The 17,306-nt window shown below is 48.4% G+C and overlaps 1 protein-coding gene across 1 annotated transcript in view; it reads right to left on the minus strand.

Annotated features, from left to right (window-relative positions):
* Positions 1-6,842: 6,842 nt before the first annotated feature.
* The window catches only part of LOC121005228 (EF-hand calcium-binding domain-containing protein 6-like), a 34,816-nt gene continuing 24,352 nt past the window's right edge, over positions 6,843-17,306 (minus strand). The window contains exons 15-18 of the mRNA XM_040437832.1: positions 16,449-16,692; positions 11,222-11,391; positions 10,361-10,517; positions 6,843-7,444 (exon numbers count right to left, since the gene is read on the minus strand). Coding sequence (XP_040293766.1) covers positions 7,229-7,444; positions 10,361-10,517; positions 11,222-11,391; positions 16,449-16,692 — 787 coding nt within the window. The 3' untranslated portion in view covers positions 6,843-7,228. The remainder of the gene's footprint in view (positions 7,445-10,360; positions 10,518-11,221; positions 11,392-16,448; positions 16,693-17,306) is intronic.

The following is a 17,306-nucleotide window of genomic DNA, read 5'->3' on the forward strand; positions in this document are numbered from 1 at the left end:
TGGAAGCGACTAATGAATGTAATCTTCCCAGATGATCTCGCGGAGAAAAAACACAGCGTTATTGCCGTCCGTAACCGGATCCGTCATTCAGGCCAAATGTATGAAGCAAGGAGATGAATCTGGAAGCTGCGCCATTCAGCCGGCTGGGGAAGGGGGGGGGGGCAGTCTATACATGTAACATCTACATGAGAAAGGCCCAGAAACAGAAGTCACTTAGTCCAGGCAGCGGGTGATGGCCGACCTGATAGAGCGGCAGGAATGGGGGCGGCTCGCCCTCCCAGGGTAACCAGAGCCGGCGGACATTCAGCTCGTCCTGGACGTGTCTTGTGTAACAACTTCTAATTAGATCTTGTGTTTCTTCCTTTCTGAAAGAAGAATTAAACTTCTCCATAAACATCGGGTCTTAGTCTGATCTCTTGGGTCTTGGGCTCATTTTCCGATTGGCCAGTGACTGGCGGCCATTGCTCGCAGAGATGTAATGGCCACAAGGAATCTACGAACAGAGGCCAAAGAGACTGCCTGGTTGAGAAGGGGTCTACAAGGAGCGTCTCCATCTCTGGAGGACTTGTTGTGTCCAGTATTTCCATGGACAGGCTATTAATTTCATTAGAAGCTGGGTATGTAATACTTCGGTCCTCCTGTGGGGGCGCTCCAGAGACGTTACACACTTGACATAGGGATTTCCCCTCAGATTACAGCCGATCGCTTGAGATTTCAGCGGCAAAACAACCTGCATACAATCAGATTAAAGGGGTTTTATACTGATGACCTATCCTCAGGACCCCCGGGACCGCCGCCGATCTCCGGGTAGCACCGCGGCCTTCTCCATGCTCACCAAGCATAGCGCCGCACGCTGTATAGTGGCTGTGCTTGGCATCGCAGCTCAGCCCCATTCACTTCCATAGAACCGGTCATCAGAAGAGATGAGCGAATTATTAAAGAATTCGATTCTGCTGCTTCACCCAATTTTACCAAAAAAATTCGCTTTGTGACAGACGAATCCGTCATTAAGCGCATTTCTTTGTATGTAGTGGGTGCAATGTCAGGGATCGGCGATTGCTCCTCTCGCTGTCATTGTACCCCTTAGATAAAAAAAACGATACCTACCTGATCCGTTTGCTGGCAACGGGCCGGCCGCCATGCTGCTTAAAGGTCTGGCTCAAAATCTCATGCAACTCCAGATGATGTCATCGCGCCGGCCGGGGTGGTGATGTCATACGTCACCGTTCACGCGATTTTGTGCAAGATCATAAAGCAAGATGGCGGAGGATTCCAGCCTCAGTGTACTACTCCTTTAGTGCATACTGTGTGCAGGGCCTCCATCAGGGAGGATGTGGGGCGAGTGTGAAATTGGGGGTTAGAGTAGGGGTGGGGCCAAGGATGGAAGTGGAGTTCTGGGTAAAGGGGTGGAGCCAGGGTGGGGCCACAGGGGGCCCCCACAAATTTTGCCTGTATGGGGCCCTGAAATTCCTGATGGCAGGAATGTACGGAGCTACCTACGCCGCAGATCATCGCAGACTTCATTGTGCTGAGATGTGCAGCAGGAAGCACAAGTCTCAGTCACCGTCCATCTGCGGGGCCACGGCCAGGAGGCAGGAGAAGATTACTGGTCAAGTACCATGAGAGCACTAAGGTGGAGATGAGGGGGGATCGGACAGATAGAGGGAGAGAGAGAAGGATGGAAGGAGAGTGAGTGTTCATGTGCAGGTATAAGACCGCCAGTGCATGCAGCATGAGCCCACCGATCCCTGCTGCTATCATCTAATTTATTTTATGCAGCGCTACTATATTCTGCAGCGCTTTACAGACATTATCATATGGGGCTCACAATCTAAGGTCCCTATCAGTCTGTCTTTACCCCAGCGCTGCAAGGCAACAGTGCTAACAGTGCTAACCACTGAGCCACCGTGCTGCCCATCAGCAGGTAAGAGAAACTGCACTATTATGGGGGCACTGTGGAGGTCACTGTTATGAGGGCACTGTGGAGGTCACTGTTATGGGAGCACTGAAGATGTTACTGTTATGTGGGCGCTGTGGAGGTCACTGTTATGGGGGCACTGTGGATGTCACTGTTATGGGGGCAGTGTAGATGGCACTGTCATGGGGGGCACTGTGGATGTCACTGCTATGGGGGCACTGTAGATGTCACTGTTATAGGGGCACTGTGGATGTCACTGTTATGGGGGCACTGTGGATGTCACTGTTATAGGGGCACTGTGGATGTCACTGTTATGGGGGCACTGTGGATGTCACTGTTATGGGGGCACTGTAGATGGCACTGTCATGGGGGGCACTGTGGATGTCACTGTTATGGGGGCAGTGTAGATGGCACTGTCATGGGGGGCACTGTGGATGTCACTGCTATGGGGGCACTGTAGATGTCACTGTTATAGGGGCACTGTGGATGTCACTGTTATGGGGGCACTGTGGATGTCACTGTTATAGGGGCACTGTGGATGTCACTGTTATGGGGGCACTGTGGATGTCACTGTTATGGGGGCACTGTAGATGGCACTGTCATGGGGGGCACTGTGGATGCCACTGTTATGGGGGCACAGTAGATGTCGCTGTTATAGGGGCACTGTGGAGGTCACTTTTATGGGGGCACTGTGGATGTCACTGTTAGGGGGGCACTGTAGATGGCACTGTCATGGGGGGCACTGTGGATGTCACTGCTATGGGGGCACTGTAGATGTCACTGTTATAGGGGCACTGTGGAGGTCACTGTTATGGGGGCACTGTGGATGTCACTGTTAGGGGGGTACTGTGGATGTCACTGTTATGGGGGCACTGTGGATGTCACTGTTATGGGAGCACTGTGGATGTCACTGTTATGGGGGCACTGTGGATGTCACTGTTATGGGGGCGCTGTGGATGTAACTGTTATGGGGCACTGTAGATGGCACTGTAATGGGGGGCACTGTGGATGTCACTGCTATGGGGGCACTGTGGATGTAACTGCTATGGGGGCCCTGTAGATGTCACTGTTATAGGGGCACTGTGGAGGTCACTGTTATGGGGGCACTGTGGATGTCACTGTTAGGGGGGCACTGTAGATGGCACTGTCATGGGGGGCACTGTGGATGTCACTGCTATGGGGGCACTGTGGATGTAACTGCTATGGGGGCACTGTAGATGTCACTGTTATAGGGGCACTGTGGAGGTCACTGTTATGGGGGCACTGTGGATGTCACTGTTAGGGAGGTACTGTGGATGTCACTGTTATGGGGGCACTGTGGATGTCACTGTTATGGGGGCACTGTGGATCTTACTGTTATGGGGCACTGTGGAGGTCACTGCTATGGGGGCACTGTGGATGTCACTGTTATGGGGGCACTGTGGATGTAACTGTTATAGGGGCACTGTAGATGGCACTGTGGATATAACTGCTATGGGGGCACTGTAGATGTCACTGTTATAGGGGCACTGTGGAGGTCACTGTTATGGGGGCACTGTGGATGTCACTGTTAGGGGGGCACTGTGGATGTCACTGTTATGGGGGCACTGTGGATGTCACTGTTATGGGGGCACTGTGGATGTCACTGTTATGGAGGCACTGTGGATGTCACTGTTATTGGGGCACTGTGGATGTCACTGTTATAGGGGCACTGTGGATGTCACTGTCATAGGGGCCACTGTGGATGTCACTGTTATGGGGGCACTGTGGAGGTCACTGTTATGGGGGCACTGTGGAGGTCACTGTTATGGGGGCACTGTGGATGTCACTGTTATGGGGGCACTGTGGAGGTCACTGTTATGGGGGCACTGTGGATGTCACTGTTATGGGGGCACTGTAGATGGCACTGTCATGGGGGGCACTGTGGATGTCACTGCTATGGGGGCACTGTAGATGTCACTGTTATAGGGGCACTGTGGATGTCACTGTTATGGGGGCACTGTGGATGTCACTGTTATGGGGGCACTGTGGATGTCACTGTTATAGGGGCACTGTAGATGGCACTGTGGATGTAACTGCTATGGGGGCACTGTAGATGTCACTGTTATAGGGGCACTGTGGAGGTCACTGTTATGGGGGCACTGTGGATGTCAGTCACTGTTAGGGGGGCACTGTGGATGTCACTGTTATGGGGCACTGTGGATGTCACTGTTATGGGGGCACTGTGGATGTCACTGTTATGGAGGCACTGTGGATGTCACTGTTATTGGGGCACTGTGGATGTCACTGTTATAGGGGCACTGTGGATGTCACTGTCATAGGGGCCACTGTGGATGTCACTGTTATGGGGGCACTGTGGAGGTCACTGTTATGGGGGCACTGTGGAGGTCACTGTTATGGGGGCACTGTGGATGTCACTGTTATGGGGGCACTGTGGAGGTCACTGTTATGGGGGCACTGTGGATGTCACTGTTATGGGGGCACTGTAGATGGCACTGTCATGGGGGGCACTGTGGATGTCACTGCTATGAGGGCACTGTAGATGTCACTGTTATAGGGGCACTGTGGATGTCACTGTTATGGGGGCACTGTGGATGTCACTGTTATAGGGGCACTGTGGATGTCACTGTTATGGGGGCACTGTGGATGTCACTGTTATGGGGGCACTGTAGATGGCACTGTCATGGGGGGCACTGTGGATGTCACTGTTATGGGGGCACTGTAGATGTCACTGTTATAGGGGCACTGTGAAGGTCACTTTTATGGGGGCACTGTGGATGTCACTGTTAGGGGGGCACTGTAGATGGCACTGTCATGGGGGGCACTGTGGATGTCACTGCTATAGGGGCACTGTAGATGTCACTGTTATAGGGGCACTGTGGAGGTCACTGTTATGGGGGCACTGTGGATGTCACTGTTAGGGGGGCACTGTGGATGTCACTGTTAGGGAGGTACTGTGGATGTCACTGTTATGGGGGCACTGTGGATGTCACTGTTATGGGGGCACTGTGGATCTTACTGTTATGGGGCACTGTGGAGGTCACTGCTATGGGGGCACTGTGGATGTCACTGTTATGGGGGCACTGTGGATGTAACTGTTATAGGGGCACTGTAGATGGCACTGTCATGGGGGGCACTGTGGATGTAACTGCTATGGGGGCACTGTAGATGTCACTGTTATAGGGGCACTGTAGATGTCACTGTTATAGGGGCACTGTGGAGGTCACTGTTATGGGGGCACTGTGGATGTCACTGTTAGGGGGGCACTGTGGATGTCACTGTTAGGGGGGCACTGTGGATGTCACTGTTATGGGGGCACTGTTGATGTCACTGTTATGGAGGCACTGTGGATGTCACTGTTATTGGGGCACTGTGGATGTCACTGTTATAGGGGCACTGTGGATGTCACTGTCATAGGGGCCACTGTGGAGGTCACTGTTATGGGGGCACTGTGGAGGTCACTGTTATGGGGGCACTGTGGATGTCACTGTTAGGGGGGCACTGTGGATGTCACTGTTATGGGGGCACTGTGGACGTCACTGTTATGGGGGCGCTGTGGATGTCACTGTTATGGGGGCGCTGTGGATGTCACTGTTATGGGAGCGCTGTGGATGTCACTGTTATGGGGGCACTTGTGGATGTCACTGTTATGGGAGCACTGTGGATGTCACTGTTATGGGGGCACTGTGGATGTCACTGTTATGGGAGCACTGTGGATGTCACTGTTATGGGGGCACCGTGGATGTCACTGTTATGGGGACACTGTGGGTGTCACTGTTATGGGGGCACTGTGGAGGTCACTGTTATGGGGGCACTGTGGAGGTCACTGTTATGGGGGCACTGTGGATGTCACTGTTATGGGGGCACTGTGGAGGTCACTGTTATGGGGGCACTGTGGACGTCACTGTTATAGGGGCACTGTGGACGTCACTGTTATGGGGGCACTGTGGATGTCACTGTTATGGGGGCGCTGTGGATGTCACTGTTATGGGAGCACTGTGGATGTCACTGTTATGGGAGCACTGTGGACGTCACTGTTATGGGGGCACTGTGGATGTCACTGTTATGGGGGCGCTGTGGATGTCACTGTTATGGGAGCACTGTGGATGTCACTGTTATGGGGGCGCTGTGGATGTCACTGTTATGGGAGCACTGTGGAGGTCACTGTTATGGGAGCACTGTGGATGTCACTATTATGGGGGCACTGTGGATGTCACTGTTATGGGGGCACTGTGGATGTCACTGTTATGGGGCACTGTGGATGTCACTGTTATGGGAGCACCGTGGATGTCACTGTTATGGGGGCACCGTGGATGTCACTGTTATGGGGACACTGTGGGTGTCACTGTTATGGGGGCACTGTGGAGGTCACTGTTATGAGGGCACTGTGGATGTCACTGTTATGGGGGCACTGTGGAGGTCACTGTTATGGGGGCACTGTGGATGTCACTGTTATAGGGGCACTGTGGACGTCACTGTTATGGGGGCACTGTGGATGTCACTGTTATGGGGGCGCTGTAGATGTCACTGTTATGGGAGCACTGTGGATGTCACTGTTATGGGGACACTGTGGGTGTCACTGTTATGGGGGCACTGTGGAGGTCACTGTTATGGGGGCACTGTGGATGTTACTGTTATGGGGGCACTGTGGATGTCACTGTTATGGGGGCACTGTGGATGTCACTGTTATGGGGGCACTGTGGATGTCACTGTTATAGGGGCACTGTGGATGTCACTGTTATGAGGACACTGTGGATGTCACTGTTATGGGGGCACTGTGGATGTCGCTGTTATGGGGGCACTGTGGATGTCACTGTTAGGGGGGCACTGTGGATGTCACTGTTATGGGGGCACTGTGGATGTCGCTGTTATGGGGGCACTGTGGATGTCACTGTTATGGGGGCACTGTGGATGTCACTGTTATAGGGGCACTGTGGATGTCACTGTTATGGGGGCACTGTGGATGTCACTGTTAGGGGGGCACTGTGGATGTCACTGTTATGGGGGCGCTGTGAATGTCACTGTTATGCATTTATTACAGTCTTGCTTATTACGCTCTGCGCTCGTCAGTGTCGCCAACTGTAATTTTTCTTTTATTCTGGACAAATAGTAAAACCATAATGAATAATAAAGATCAGAGGAGATAGCGGCACATTGCTCAGTGTCTGGATCATTACCAGTATCAACTGGAAACTGCCACAGAAATAACCCGCTCCTCGGGCGCCACCACCTCAAAAGAATCCCATCTATTTATTTCACGGACACAGGAAAGAAGTCGCCTGTTTTTGCGGAGGGTCCAGTAATTTGGGGACGGCCGGCGGCCCTCGTCTGTCACTTGCTGTGGTCTTTCAGCAGCTGGGAGTAGTCAATCTTCCCAGCCAGATCCCGGTCGTAGTGGGACATGAGGTGGTAGATCTCCTCCTCATCCAGGACGATGTCGCACAGCTTCACCACCGACCGGAACTCCGGGAGGCTGAGGAGGCCGGACCCATCCGTGTCCATCTTAAGGCAGGACTGAAGGAGATTCCTCCACTCTGAGCTGGATATCTGTAGGGGACGGCAAGACCCTTCATCAGGATTCACATCTGCTTAGAACTATAAACTACCGCTCTGTTGATGTAGCAGAGCTGAGTCTGTCAACTCATAGTGACTGACGTGTCCTATCTGGGTTTCATGGGCTGCAGTAAAACCTTCATCATCATCTGTACTCAGAGCATTATCACCATGCACAACACAATGAATTTAGCTCTGCTACATCTGCGTATTGTCTGTCACGTCAAGATGAGCCTTACACTGCGCACATCCAGGGGGAAGGGAGGACTTGGATGTTATCTGTTAAATCCTATTGAGACAGAGTTTTCCTAGAGATAAGCGGCTGTGGATGAATGTCTGGCAGCCGCTCATCTCCCCTCTAGTAAAATAACATTGTAAACCACATGTATCCTCCCATCATCACTGACTTCAGGAGCTCACAATCTAATTCCACTCACTCACCTAATGTATCACTCCCATCATCCTCGTCCGAAGGAGCTCACAATTTAATCTCCCAATTTTACACACCCGAGACAATATCTTAAGAATCCCAAACCCTCTTAGTATGTTTCTAGAAACTTTCAGTGTTGCTGCATAATTCAGCACTGTATGGCGGTATTATCATTTCTCTACTGCAAAGGTATAGGCTTTTATGTAAGCACTGTATGTGGCCACTATACGGTACTGTTATGTGGGCACTGTATTTATATTATGTGAGTACTGTATGGCACTGTTATGTGGGCACTGTATTTATATTATGTGAGTACTGTATGACACTGTTATGTGGGCTCTGTATGATTGGCACTGTATGATCTGTTATATGATCACTGTATGATCTGTTATATGACCACTGTATGATCTGTTATATGACCACTGTATGGCACTGTTATATGATCACTGTATGGCACTGTTATATGATCACTGTATTGTACTGTTATATGATCACTGTATGGCACTGTTATATGATCACTGTATTGTACTGTTATATGATCACTGTATGGCGCTGTTATATGATCACTGTATGATCTGTTATATGACCACTGTATGGTACTGTTATATGATCACTGTATGGCACTGTTATATGATCACTGTATGGCACTGTTATATGATCACTGTATTGTACTGTTATATGATCACTGTATTGTACTGTTATATGATCACTGTATGATCTGTTATATGACCACTGTATGGTACTGTTATATGATCACTGTATGGCACTGTTATATGATCACTGTATGGCACTGTTATATGATCACTGTATTGTACTGTTATATGATCACTGTATTGTACTGTTATATGATCACTGTATGGCGCTGTTATATGACCACTGTATGGTACTGTTATATGATCACTGTATGGCGCTGTTATATGATCACTGTATGGCGCTGTTATATGATCACTGTATGGCACTGTTATATGATCACTGTATTGTACTGTTATATGATCACTGTATGGCGCTGTTATATGATCACTGTATGGCGCTGTTATATGACCACTGTATGGCGCTGTTATATGACCACTGTATGGCGCTGTTATATGACCACTGTATGGCGCTGTTATGTTGGCACTGTATGGTACTGTTATATGATCACTGTATTGTACTGTTATATGATCACTGTATTGTACTGTTATATGACCACTGTATGGCGCTGTTATGTTGGCACTGTATGGTACTGTTATATGATCACTGTATGATCTGTTATATGACCACTGTATGATCTGTTATATGACCACTGTATGGCACTGTTATATGATCACTGTATTGTACTGTTATATGATCACTGTATGGCACTGTTATATGATCACTGTATGGCACTGTTATATGATCACTGTATTGTACTGTTATATGATCACTGTATGGCGCTGTTATATGATCACTGTATGATCTGTTATATGACCACTGTATGGTACTGTTATATGATCACTGTATGGCACTGTTATATGATCACTGTATGGCACTGTTATATGATCACTGTATTGTACTGTTATATGATCACTGTATTGTACTGTTATATGATCACTGTATGGCGCTGTTATATGACCACTGTATGGTACTGTTATATGATCACTGTATGGCGCTGTTATATGATCACTGTATGGCGCTGTTATATGATCACTGTATGGCACTGTTATATGATCACTGTATTGTACTGTTATATGATCACTGTATGGCGCTGTTATATGATCACTGTATGGCGCTGTTATATGACCACTGTATGGCGCTGTTATATGACCACTGTATGGCGCTGTTATATGACCACTGTATGGCGCTGTTATGTTGGCACTGTATGGTACTGTTATATGATCACTGTATTGTACTGTTATATGATCACTGTATTGTACTGTTATATGACCACTGTATGGCGCTGTTATGTTGGCACTGTATGGTACTGTTATATGATCACTGTATTGTACTGTTATATGATCACTGTATGGCGCTGTTATGTTGGCACTGTATAGTACTGTTATTTATGTACTCAAAATGTTTTTACCTCAGGCCTGTAATCCACCAGCCCTGTGGAGCATAACGAGTAATGTATAATTATATAGCATCATTTTGCCATACATTATATACAGCAATGATTCTGACCTAAAAGGGAATCTGTCGCCCCGATTCTGGACCATTATCTGCAGTGACACATGAGTCGTCCTCGGCTATAGAGTCCAGATCACCTATTCCCCCCCCTTCCTTCTCCCGCTGTCAGCGCTCAGAGCTGCGTTGCATGTGCAGAGGACTCCGTCTGGACCGTGCATTTCAGTGCAGCTCTGAGTGCTGACCTGGACCTGGACTCCTTATCTGCAGGACTACTCATGTATAACTGCAGATAATAGTCCAGAATAGAGGTTAGACATTCCCTTTAAGGATGTCCCTTCCTCAGGTCAGTCTTTTGATTTGGTGAATGTTTCCGTGGCCTGTGGCCATCCCGGTACCTTCTGTCGCAATTTGGTAGTGATGGCATTAAGGCCGCTATCGATGGATGACTTGGGTGAGGTCGTCTTCTTCTTGGTCTTCTTTTCTTTTCCTCCACTTTGGTTAATCATCTTCCTTCCAGTCTGATATGGCTGAAGAAACTGGACGTAGGAAATCCTGCAAGTACAAACCAGTCACCAGGATCCAGAGCCTGATCCCCAAACCTCTGCCCCGCCTGAAATCTAGAACCCAGTCCCAAACCTCGGCCACGGGCCAGAATCTAGAGCCTAATCCCAAACTCTACCCTACCCCAGGATCCAGAGCCCTAATCATAAACCTCTGCCCTGGCCCAGATTCTAGAGCTAAATCCCAATCCTCTGCCCTGCCTGAAATCTAGAACCCAGTCCCAAACCTCGGCCACGGGCCAGAATCTAGAGCCTAATCCCAAACTCTACCCTACCCCAGGATCCAGAGCCCTAATCATAAACCTCTGCCCTGGCCCAGATTCTAGAGCTAAATCCCAATCCTCTGCCCCGCCTGAAATCTAGAACCCAGTCCCAAACCTCGACCATAACCCAGAATGTAGAGCCTGAACCAAAACCTCTACCCTACCCCAGGAGCCAGAGCCCTAATCCTAAACCTCTACCCTGCCCGGGATCTAGAGCTAAATCCCAAACCTCTACCCCAGACCCTTCATTGACCTGATCAGTCTTCACTGAGATCAGACATGCGATCCACACACCTTATACTACAGTAACATCTATTCATCTATTACTGCTGACAACCTGTCTGCACATCATGTCTGAGAGGTTGTCACAGCTCCGCCCCCTGTTACTGACATCACTTACATCATCATGTGATCAGACATGAGAGCCATATACCTGTTCTGCCTGTCAGTAAACTTGGCTGCGATGGTGTCACACTGGTGTTTGGTGAGGTCTGGACTCAGCTCTTGCAGTAGGTCAAGAAATTCTTCTCTAGTGACGGATCCAGAATTCATGGGATCTAAATCCTTGAACTGGACCCAGAGGTCATCAAGAAGAAGCTTCACCTGTAAAACCAGTGACATCGCTGCGTGAGAGGGGACGATCTGCACACCAGACCGGAGAATATCAAGCTCCAGGCCACACACGGGTCCTGCTCGGGTCTCATCAGGACTGTCTCCCAGTGTCATCCCTTTAATGGGGTATTTCCATCTGAGACAATGGGGGCATATCGCTAGAATATGTCTACATTGTCTGATAGGTGCAGGTCGCACCAATATAGAGAATGGAGCGGGGAAAGTGGTGACTGGAGGACCACGGGTGTCCCCAGGTCCGGCCACCACCAAGCACTGACCCCATAGGAGTATATGGGAGAGCACCGCACTTGCACGGCCACTGCTCCCATTCATTTCTATTGGGCCGATGGAAATAGCCGAGCCAGTACTTGGCTATTTTCGGTGGCCCCATGGAAATGAATGGAGGGCGCCCTCCGGGACTTTGCTGGCTGCCTTTACGAGGGGTGGGACCTGCACCTATCAGACATTGGGGGAATATCCTAGCGATATGCCCCCATTGTCTGAGATGGGAATACCACTTTAAGGTCCCCAAACATTAAAGGGGGGATGTCCAGTCTTAAGTAAGTAATGCAAAGTTCTGCAACTTTCTAAAAGACTCTGTTTTTCAATTCATCTTGATTTTCAAGATCTCTGTTTGCCGTCAATGAAGGCATTCATTGTTTTTATTTGGAAGCCAAAAAGCAGCACAGACCCTATGTTCTCACAGCTGATAGTTTGCTGCAGTGTATCAGTGCAGGTCTTAAGCTAGACATACACATTCGATAACAGTTAATGCCTATGGGGGGTTCCTGACACACCATGAACGGCAGATGTCGGTGAGACAAGGATCGGTCCCTTGGATTTCAGCTCCTTAAAGGGGTTTTCCCATCTCAGACAATGGGGGGGGGGGGGGGATCGCTAGGATATGCCCCCATTGTCTGATAGTTGTTGCCTGCGCCTTTCTCGTAAACGCAACTGGCAAAGTGAAGGAAGGGCGCACCACGCCTCCACGGCTGCCCTCCATTCATTTACAGTCAGGCCCATATATATTTGGACAGAGACAGCATTTTTCTCATCTCTGTCCTGTACGTTACCACAATGGATCTTGGACACAATTCAGATGCCGGTGAAGTTCAGACTTTCAGCTGTAATTCAGTCGGTTGAACAAAATGATTGCATAAAAATGTGAGGAACTAAAGCATTTTTTTAAACTCAATCCCTTCATTTCAGGGGCTCAAAAGTAATCGGACAAATTAAATAATTGTAAATAAAATGTTAATTTCTAAAAATCCTCTGTTGCCATGACTGCCTGAAGTCCTGACCTCATGGACCTCACCGGACGCTGTTTCCTCCTCTTTAATGCTCGGCCTTTACTGCCGCGGTTTTCAGTTGCGGTTTGTTTCTGGGCCTTTCTGTCTGAAGATTAGTCTGTAACAAGTGAAATGCTCTATTGGGTTCAGATCCGGTGATTCGGCCATTCAAAAATATTCCACTTCTTTGCTTTAATAAACCCCTGGGTCGCTTTGGCTTTATGTTTCGGGTCATTGTCCATCTGTATCAGTTTGGCTGGATTTGAGCGCACGTCTGTCTCTGAAGACCCCAGAATTCATCCGGCTGCTTCTGTCCTGTGTCCCATCATCAATAAACACTAGGGCCCCGGAGCCACCGGCAGCCATGCATGCCCAAGCATCACCCTGCCTCCGCCGTGTTCTACAGACGATGCGGTATGCTTTGGATTGGCCATGAAACAGCCTAAGAGTCAATTGTCCGATTACTTTTGGTCCCTTTAAAAACAGGGTGCCACGTGTAAAGGAGCTAAAACTTCTAAACCCTTCATCCAATTTTAATGTGGATACTCTCGAATGGAAGCTAAAAGTCTGGACTTTATGTCCATGTCCATGATATAACTATAACTTGAATATGTTTTAGTAAACAGGTAAAAAAAAATGTTTGTCAGTGTCCAAATATATATGGACCTAACTGTATATGGGGCCGCCCGAAAATAGTGATATGCCCCCATTGTCTGAGATGGGAATACCCCTTTAAGGCCAGTGTCAGATGAGCGAGTTGACAGCGGGAAATGCTCTGTGCGGGAGAGTGATTTCCCATCTTGTATTATAATGATTTATAATGCTGTGTGTCTCTGCCCGACCTCCGCTGTATTGAACTGTACTGACATAATGCCATCCGTACAAATCGTTACAGCTGATATCGGGCAGAGACACACAGCATTATAAATCATTATAATACAAGATGGGAAATCACTCTCCCGCACAGAGCATTTCCCGCTGACAACTTGCTAGTCTGACACTGGCCTAATGCTTTTATTCTCAAGCAGATACGCCATGTCTCCATAAGACATGTCTGGTGGCAGCTTTTTCATCCTGTTCAAGACACATGCATGCTCAGCCAAGCCAAGTATGCATGTGTATAGAGGGGTCAAGTAATGTTTATGGCTGCCCTTAGCACTGTGCTGTGCTCATAGCAGTCTACACTGATACACTGTAGCAAAACCAGCAGCTGTGACAAACTTTAGCCTCATGGATATAAACGCAAATGTTCCTATTCATTGACAGCAAGCAGAGATCTTGCAAATGGTGAAGAATTGAAATAAATAGTAAATGTATGAAAGCTGCAGAGCTTTTCATTGTAGTGAACAGTAGAAAGCACCACAGAGGGCGAAACGCGACGTTGTGAGTGACCCCATCCTGAGGCTGCGTGTTTCATTGAGCCAAGAATGCGACCATTCTGCGCCCCTCCTCCGCTCCACGCAGTCTCAGGGCTCATTATATAACAGTCGCGTCTGCGCCGTCTTCTCCGGTTTCTCTTTATAGACTCCACCTCGACCCCGCTCTGCAGAATAAAAGCTTTTTTAATGATTAGAATCGGCGCCCCCCCCCCCTCGGATCCATTATCGGACGCGTCCATGTCTTCCTTAACACTGCCCCATTGTCCTCTCGTGTCCTCCTTTTTAAAGCTGGTCGCTCAGAGCAGACACATTGTATTGTAAATGGGGGAGCGTCTCCGTGTCACATCACAAGGAGAATCTTTTTTAGCTCCGTTAATGTACATCCTATCGTTACAGGAGCCACATTCCAGGATTTAAGGGGGGCACTGAAGACGCGGCTAAAATAACCCTTCCCCTTATCGGCCTCACAATTACAAAGTATCGGAATGTATCAAAAGTTCTGCAACATTCTGTCAGTGAGAACCTCTGCTTCCCCAGAGCATCAAAATGTATCCAACATTCTGACAGACATGTGCTTGAGCTCCTCAACATTGTTAAAAAGCTCTGCTTGCTGTCACTGAATGGCGATATTTTTGTGTATATCCAGAGACTCAGCACTTGTACAGACCGAATACTTCTCACAGCTGAGGGTTTGTTACAATTGTATCCAGTCTAGACAATCCTGATTCACTTTAGGGCCTGTTCATTGTATTTATGTTATAAGCGTGTACTCTGGGAACACTCCCAACATACACGCTAGACGTGTCCATAGCAATCCATTGCCAGATTGGCCTCCATCGTACCAGTATATGTCAGCAGTGTAGGTTAGTACAGTCCACATATCCGGATAACATAATTGCCTATGGGGACTGTACGGCACCTGTCTCTGTTATACGTATACGCCAGGACGCTCCAGTGACATCAGCGTCCAATGACTGGACCTTCCGGTGACAGATGCTCTATCTCTACTATGTCTGCTAGAGGGCGCTGTCACCCATACTGGGGGCTGTATGGTCCCACTCTAAGCGTTGGATACCTGACACCCTCCAGGCATATACACCTCTGATGTAGGCAAATAAAAAGTGATATGAACAGGGTCTTACCTGCACTTATACATTGTAACAAAGAATCAGGAAAGGAGTGATCTGTGATGCTGCTCACAGAGTAACAAATCCTCAGCTGTGAGATGTATTAAGTTTGAGCTCCTGGATATAAACAACAATGTTTCCATTTATAGACAGCAAGCAGAGATCTTGAAAAAGGTTGAAAGCTGCAGATCTTTTCATTCTATTGTCATAAATGGGGATGATTTGCACCATTTTAGATCCTGAACACAAAATCTGATTGTCTATTGAATGCGGCCATTTAAATAATAAAATGGGAAACTGTGTTGATACATTCAGTGCCAGCCGGAGGGCGCTGGGTACTAACTGAGAAGCGTGGGTGCTGCTTAAGGACTCATTACCCTCAGCCCCTAACAGCAGTATCATCTCTGATGGCCGCTCTGTACCTAACCATTTTTCTTATTTCTTTGTCCAGCTCACTGAGAAGGTCGCACATGCTCAGTTTCATCCTTCAACTGCCTCCTGAGCTGTGATAGGGAGAGCTGAGACACGCCTCCTGAGCTGTGATAGGGAGAGCTGAGACACGCCTCCTGAGCTGTGATAGGGAGAGATGAGACACGCCTCCTGATCTGTGATAGGGAGAGCTGAGACACGCCTCCTGAGCTGTGATAGGGAGAGCTGAGACACGCCTCCTGAGCTGTGATAGGGAGAGCTGAGACACGCCTCCTGAGCTTTGATAGGGAGAGCATGTACACGCCCCCTTAGCTGCAGCAGAAAGTACACTCCCCTTGAGCTGCTAGCTTGATATAAAGGTAGTAATGAATGGGGAAATCTCTGGATCCATGTGAGGTACAGGGCTGGTTCTAAGTTTGTTAGAAAGAGATTGTCATGTACTATATGATGTCTGATTTTCATTTTTTTTACATTTGTCATGAGATAACCCCTTTAAGGAGAAAAAAAAATAATTCAGCATCCAGAATATCAAATGTTTGGTTTTAGAGAGACTGCACCCCATGTAATGTAACAATACACACTTATAGAAGTATGACCACTGATTAAATGATGGGGTCTGCCATTACTACGAGATGTTCTGTTACCAACATAATTGATTTTAACAGACAAATCCTCATTAGATTAGAGATGGGGGCGCTGTTGTATCGGTGTGTATGGAAAAGTGATCGCCACCATCAGTGGTGAAAAGTGATACTGCAAGTTCAAATGGAAGTAGTGTGCACCTCTTAACATCCCACATCATTTCTGGTATCACAGGTTCTCACCTTGGTCTGCAGGAAATTTGCAATGATTTTGGTGTCAGAGTTGAGCTTCAAAGAGCGAACCAGGCAGTCACCATCCCCTCTCACCGGGGGAGAGATTTTAGCATTTGGGAAGCATGAAGACTTTATGGAAAAACCAAAATGTCGGATGAACTGGAAGAAGTCAACTGTCTGGTCTTGGTTAAGAATTAGGGTCTTCCAGATTCGTCGGACTTCTTCTCTGGAAATCTCTGGGCTGGTGTCACATCTGCAATGTAAAGCACATTATAAAATGTATCATTAGCCTGAAGAGCTGTTACTAATGGCTCATCTCATTGTCCTATATCCAACAAATCTTCAACTGTCAAGAAGCTCCAAATGCCCTGCTTTCCTTCACAAACCCACAGAGTTAAAGGGAACCTGTCACCGGGATTTTGTGTATAGAGCTGAGGACATGGGTTGCTAGATGGCCGCTAGCACATCCGCAATATCCAGTCCCCATAGCTCTGTGTGCTTTTATTGTCTCAAAAAAACTATTTGATAGATATGCAAATTATCCTGAGATGAGTCCTGTCCCTGAGATGAGTCCAGCGTGAAGGAGTCCAGCACCGCCCCGCATCCTCCTTTCTCCTCCTTTCTCCCCGATGTCACAAAGCTAGAGCGACATAATCTCGCGAGCTAGCGCATGCGCAGTTCGTTCCCTGAGGCTGATGACAGCACAGGGAAGGAACACTATGCCGACACAGCGCATGCGCTAGATTGCGCATCGCGAGATTACAGCGCTCTAGCTTTGTGACGTTGGGCAGCAAGGAGGAGATTCGGAGGATGCGGGGCGGTGCTGGGCTCCTTCACGCTGGACTCATCTCAGGAACAGGACTCATC

This window comes from Bufo bufo, chromosome 6 (assembly GCF_905171765.1).
Source record: "Bufo bufo chromosome 6, aBufBuf1.1, whole genome shotgun sequence".
Lineage (NCBI taxonomy): Eukaryota > Metazoa > Chordata > Amphibia > Anura > Bufonidae > Bufo > Bufo bufo.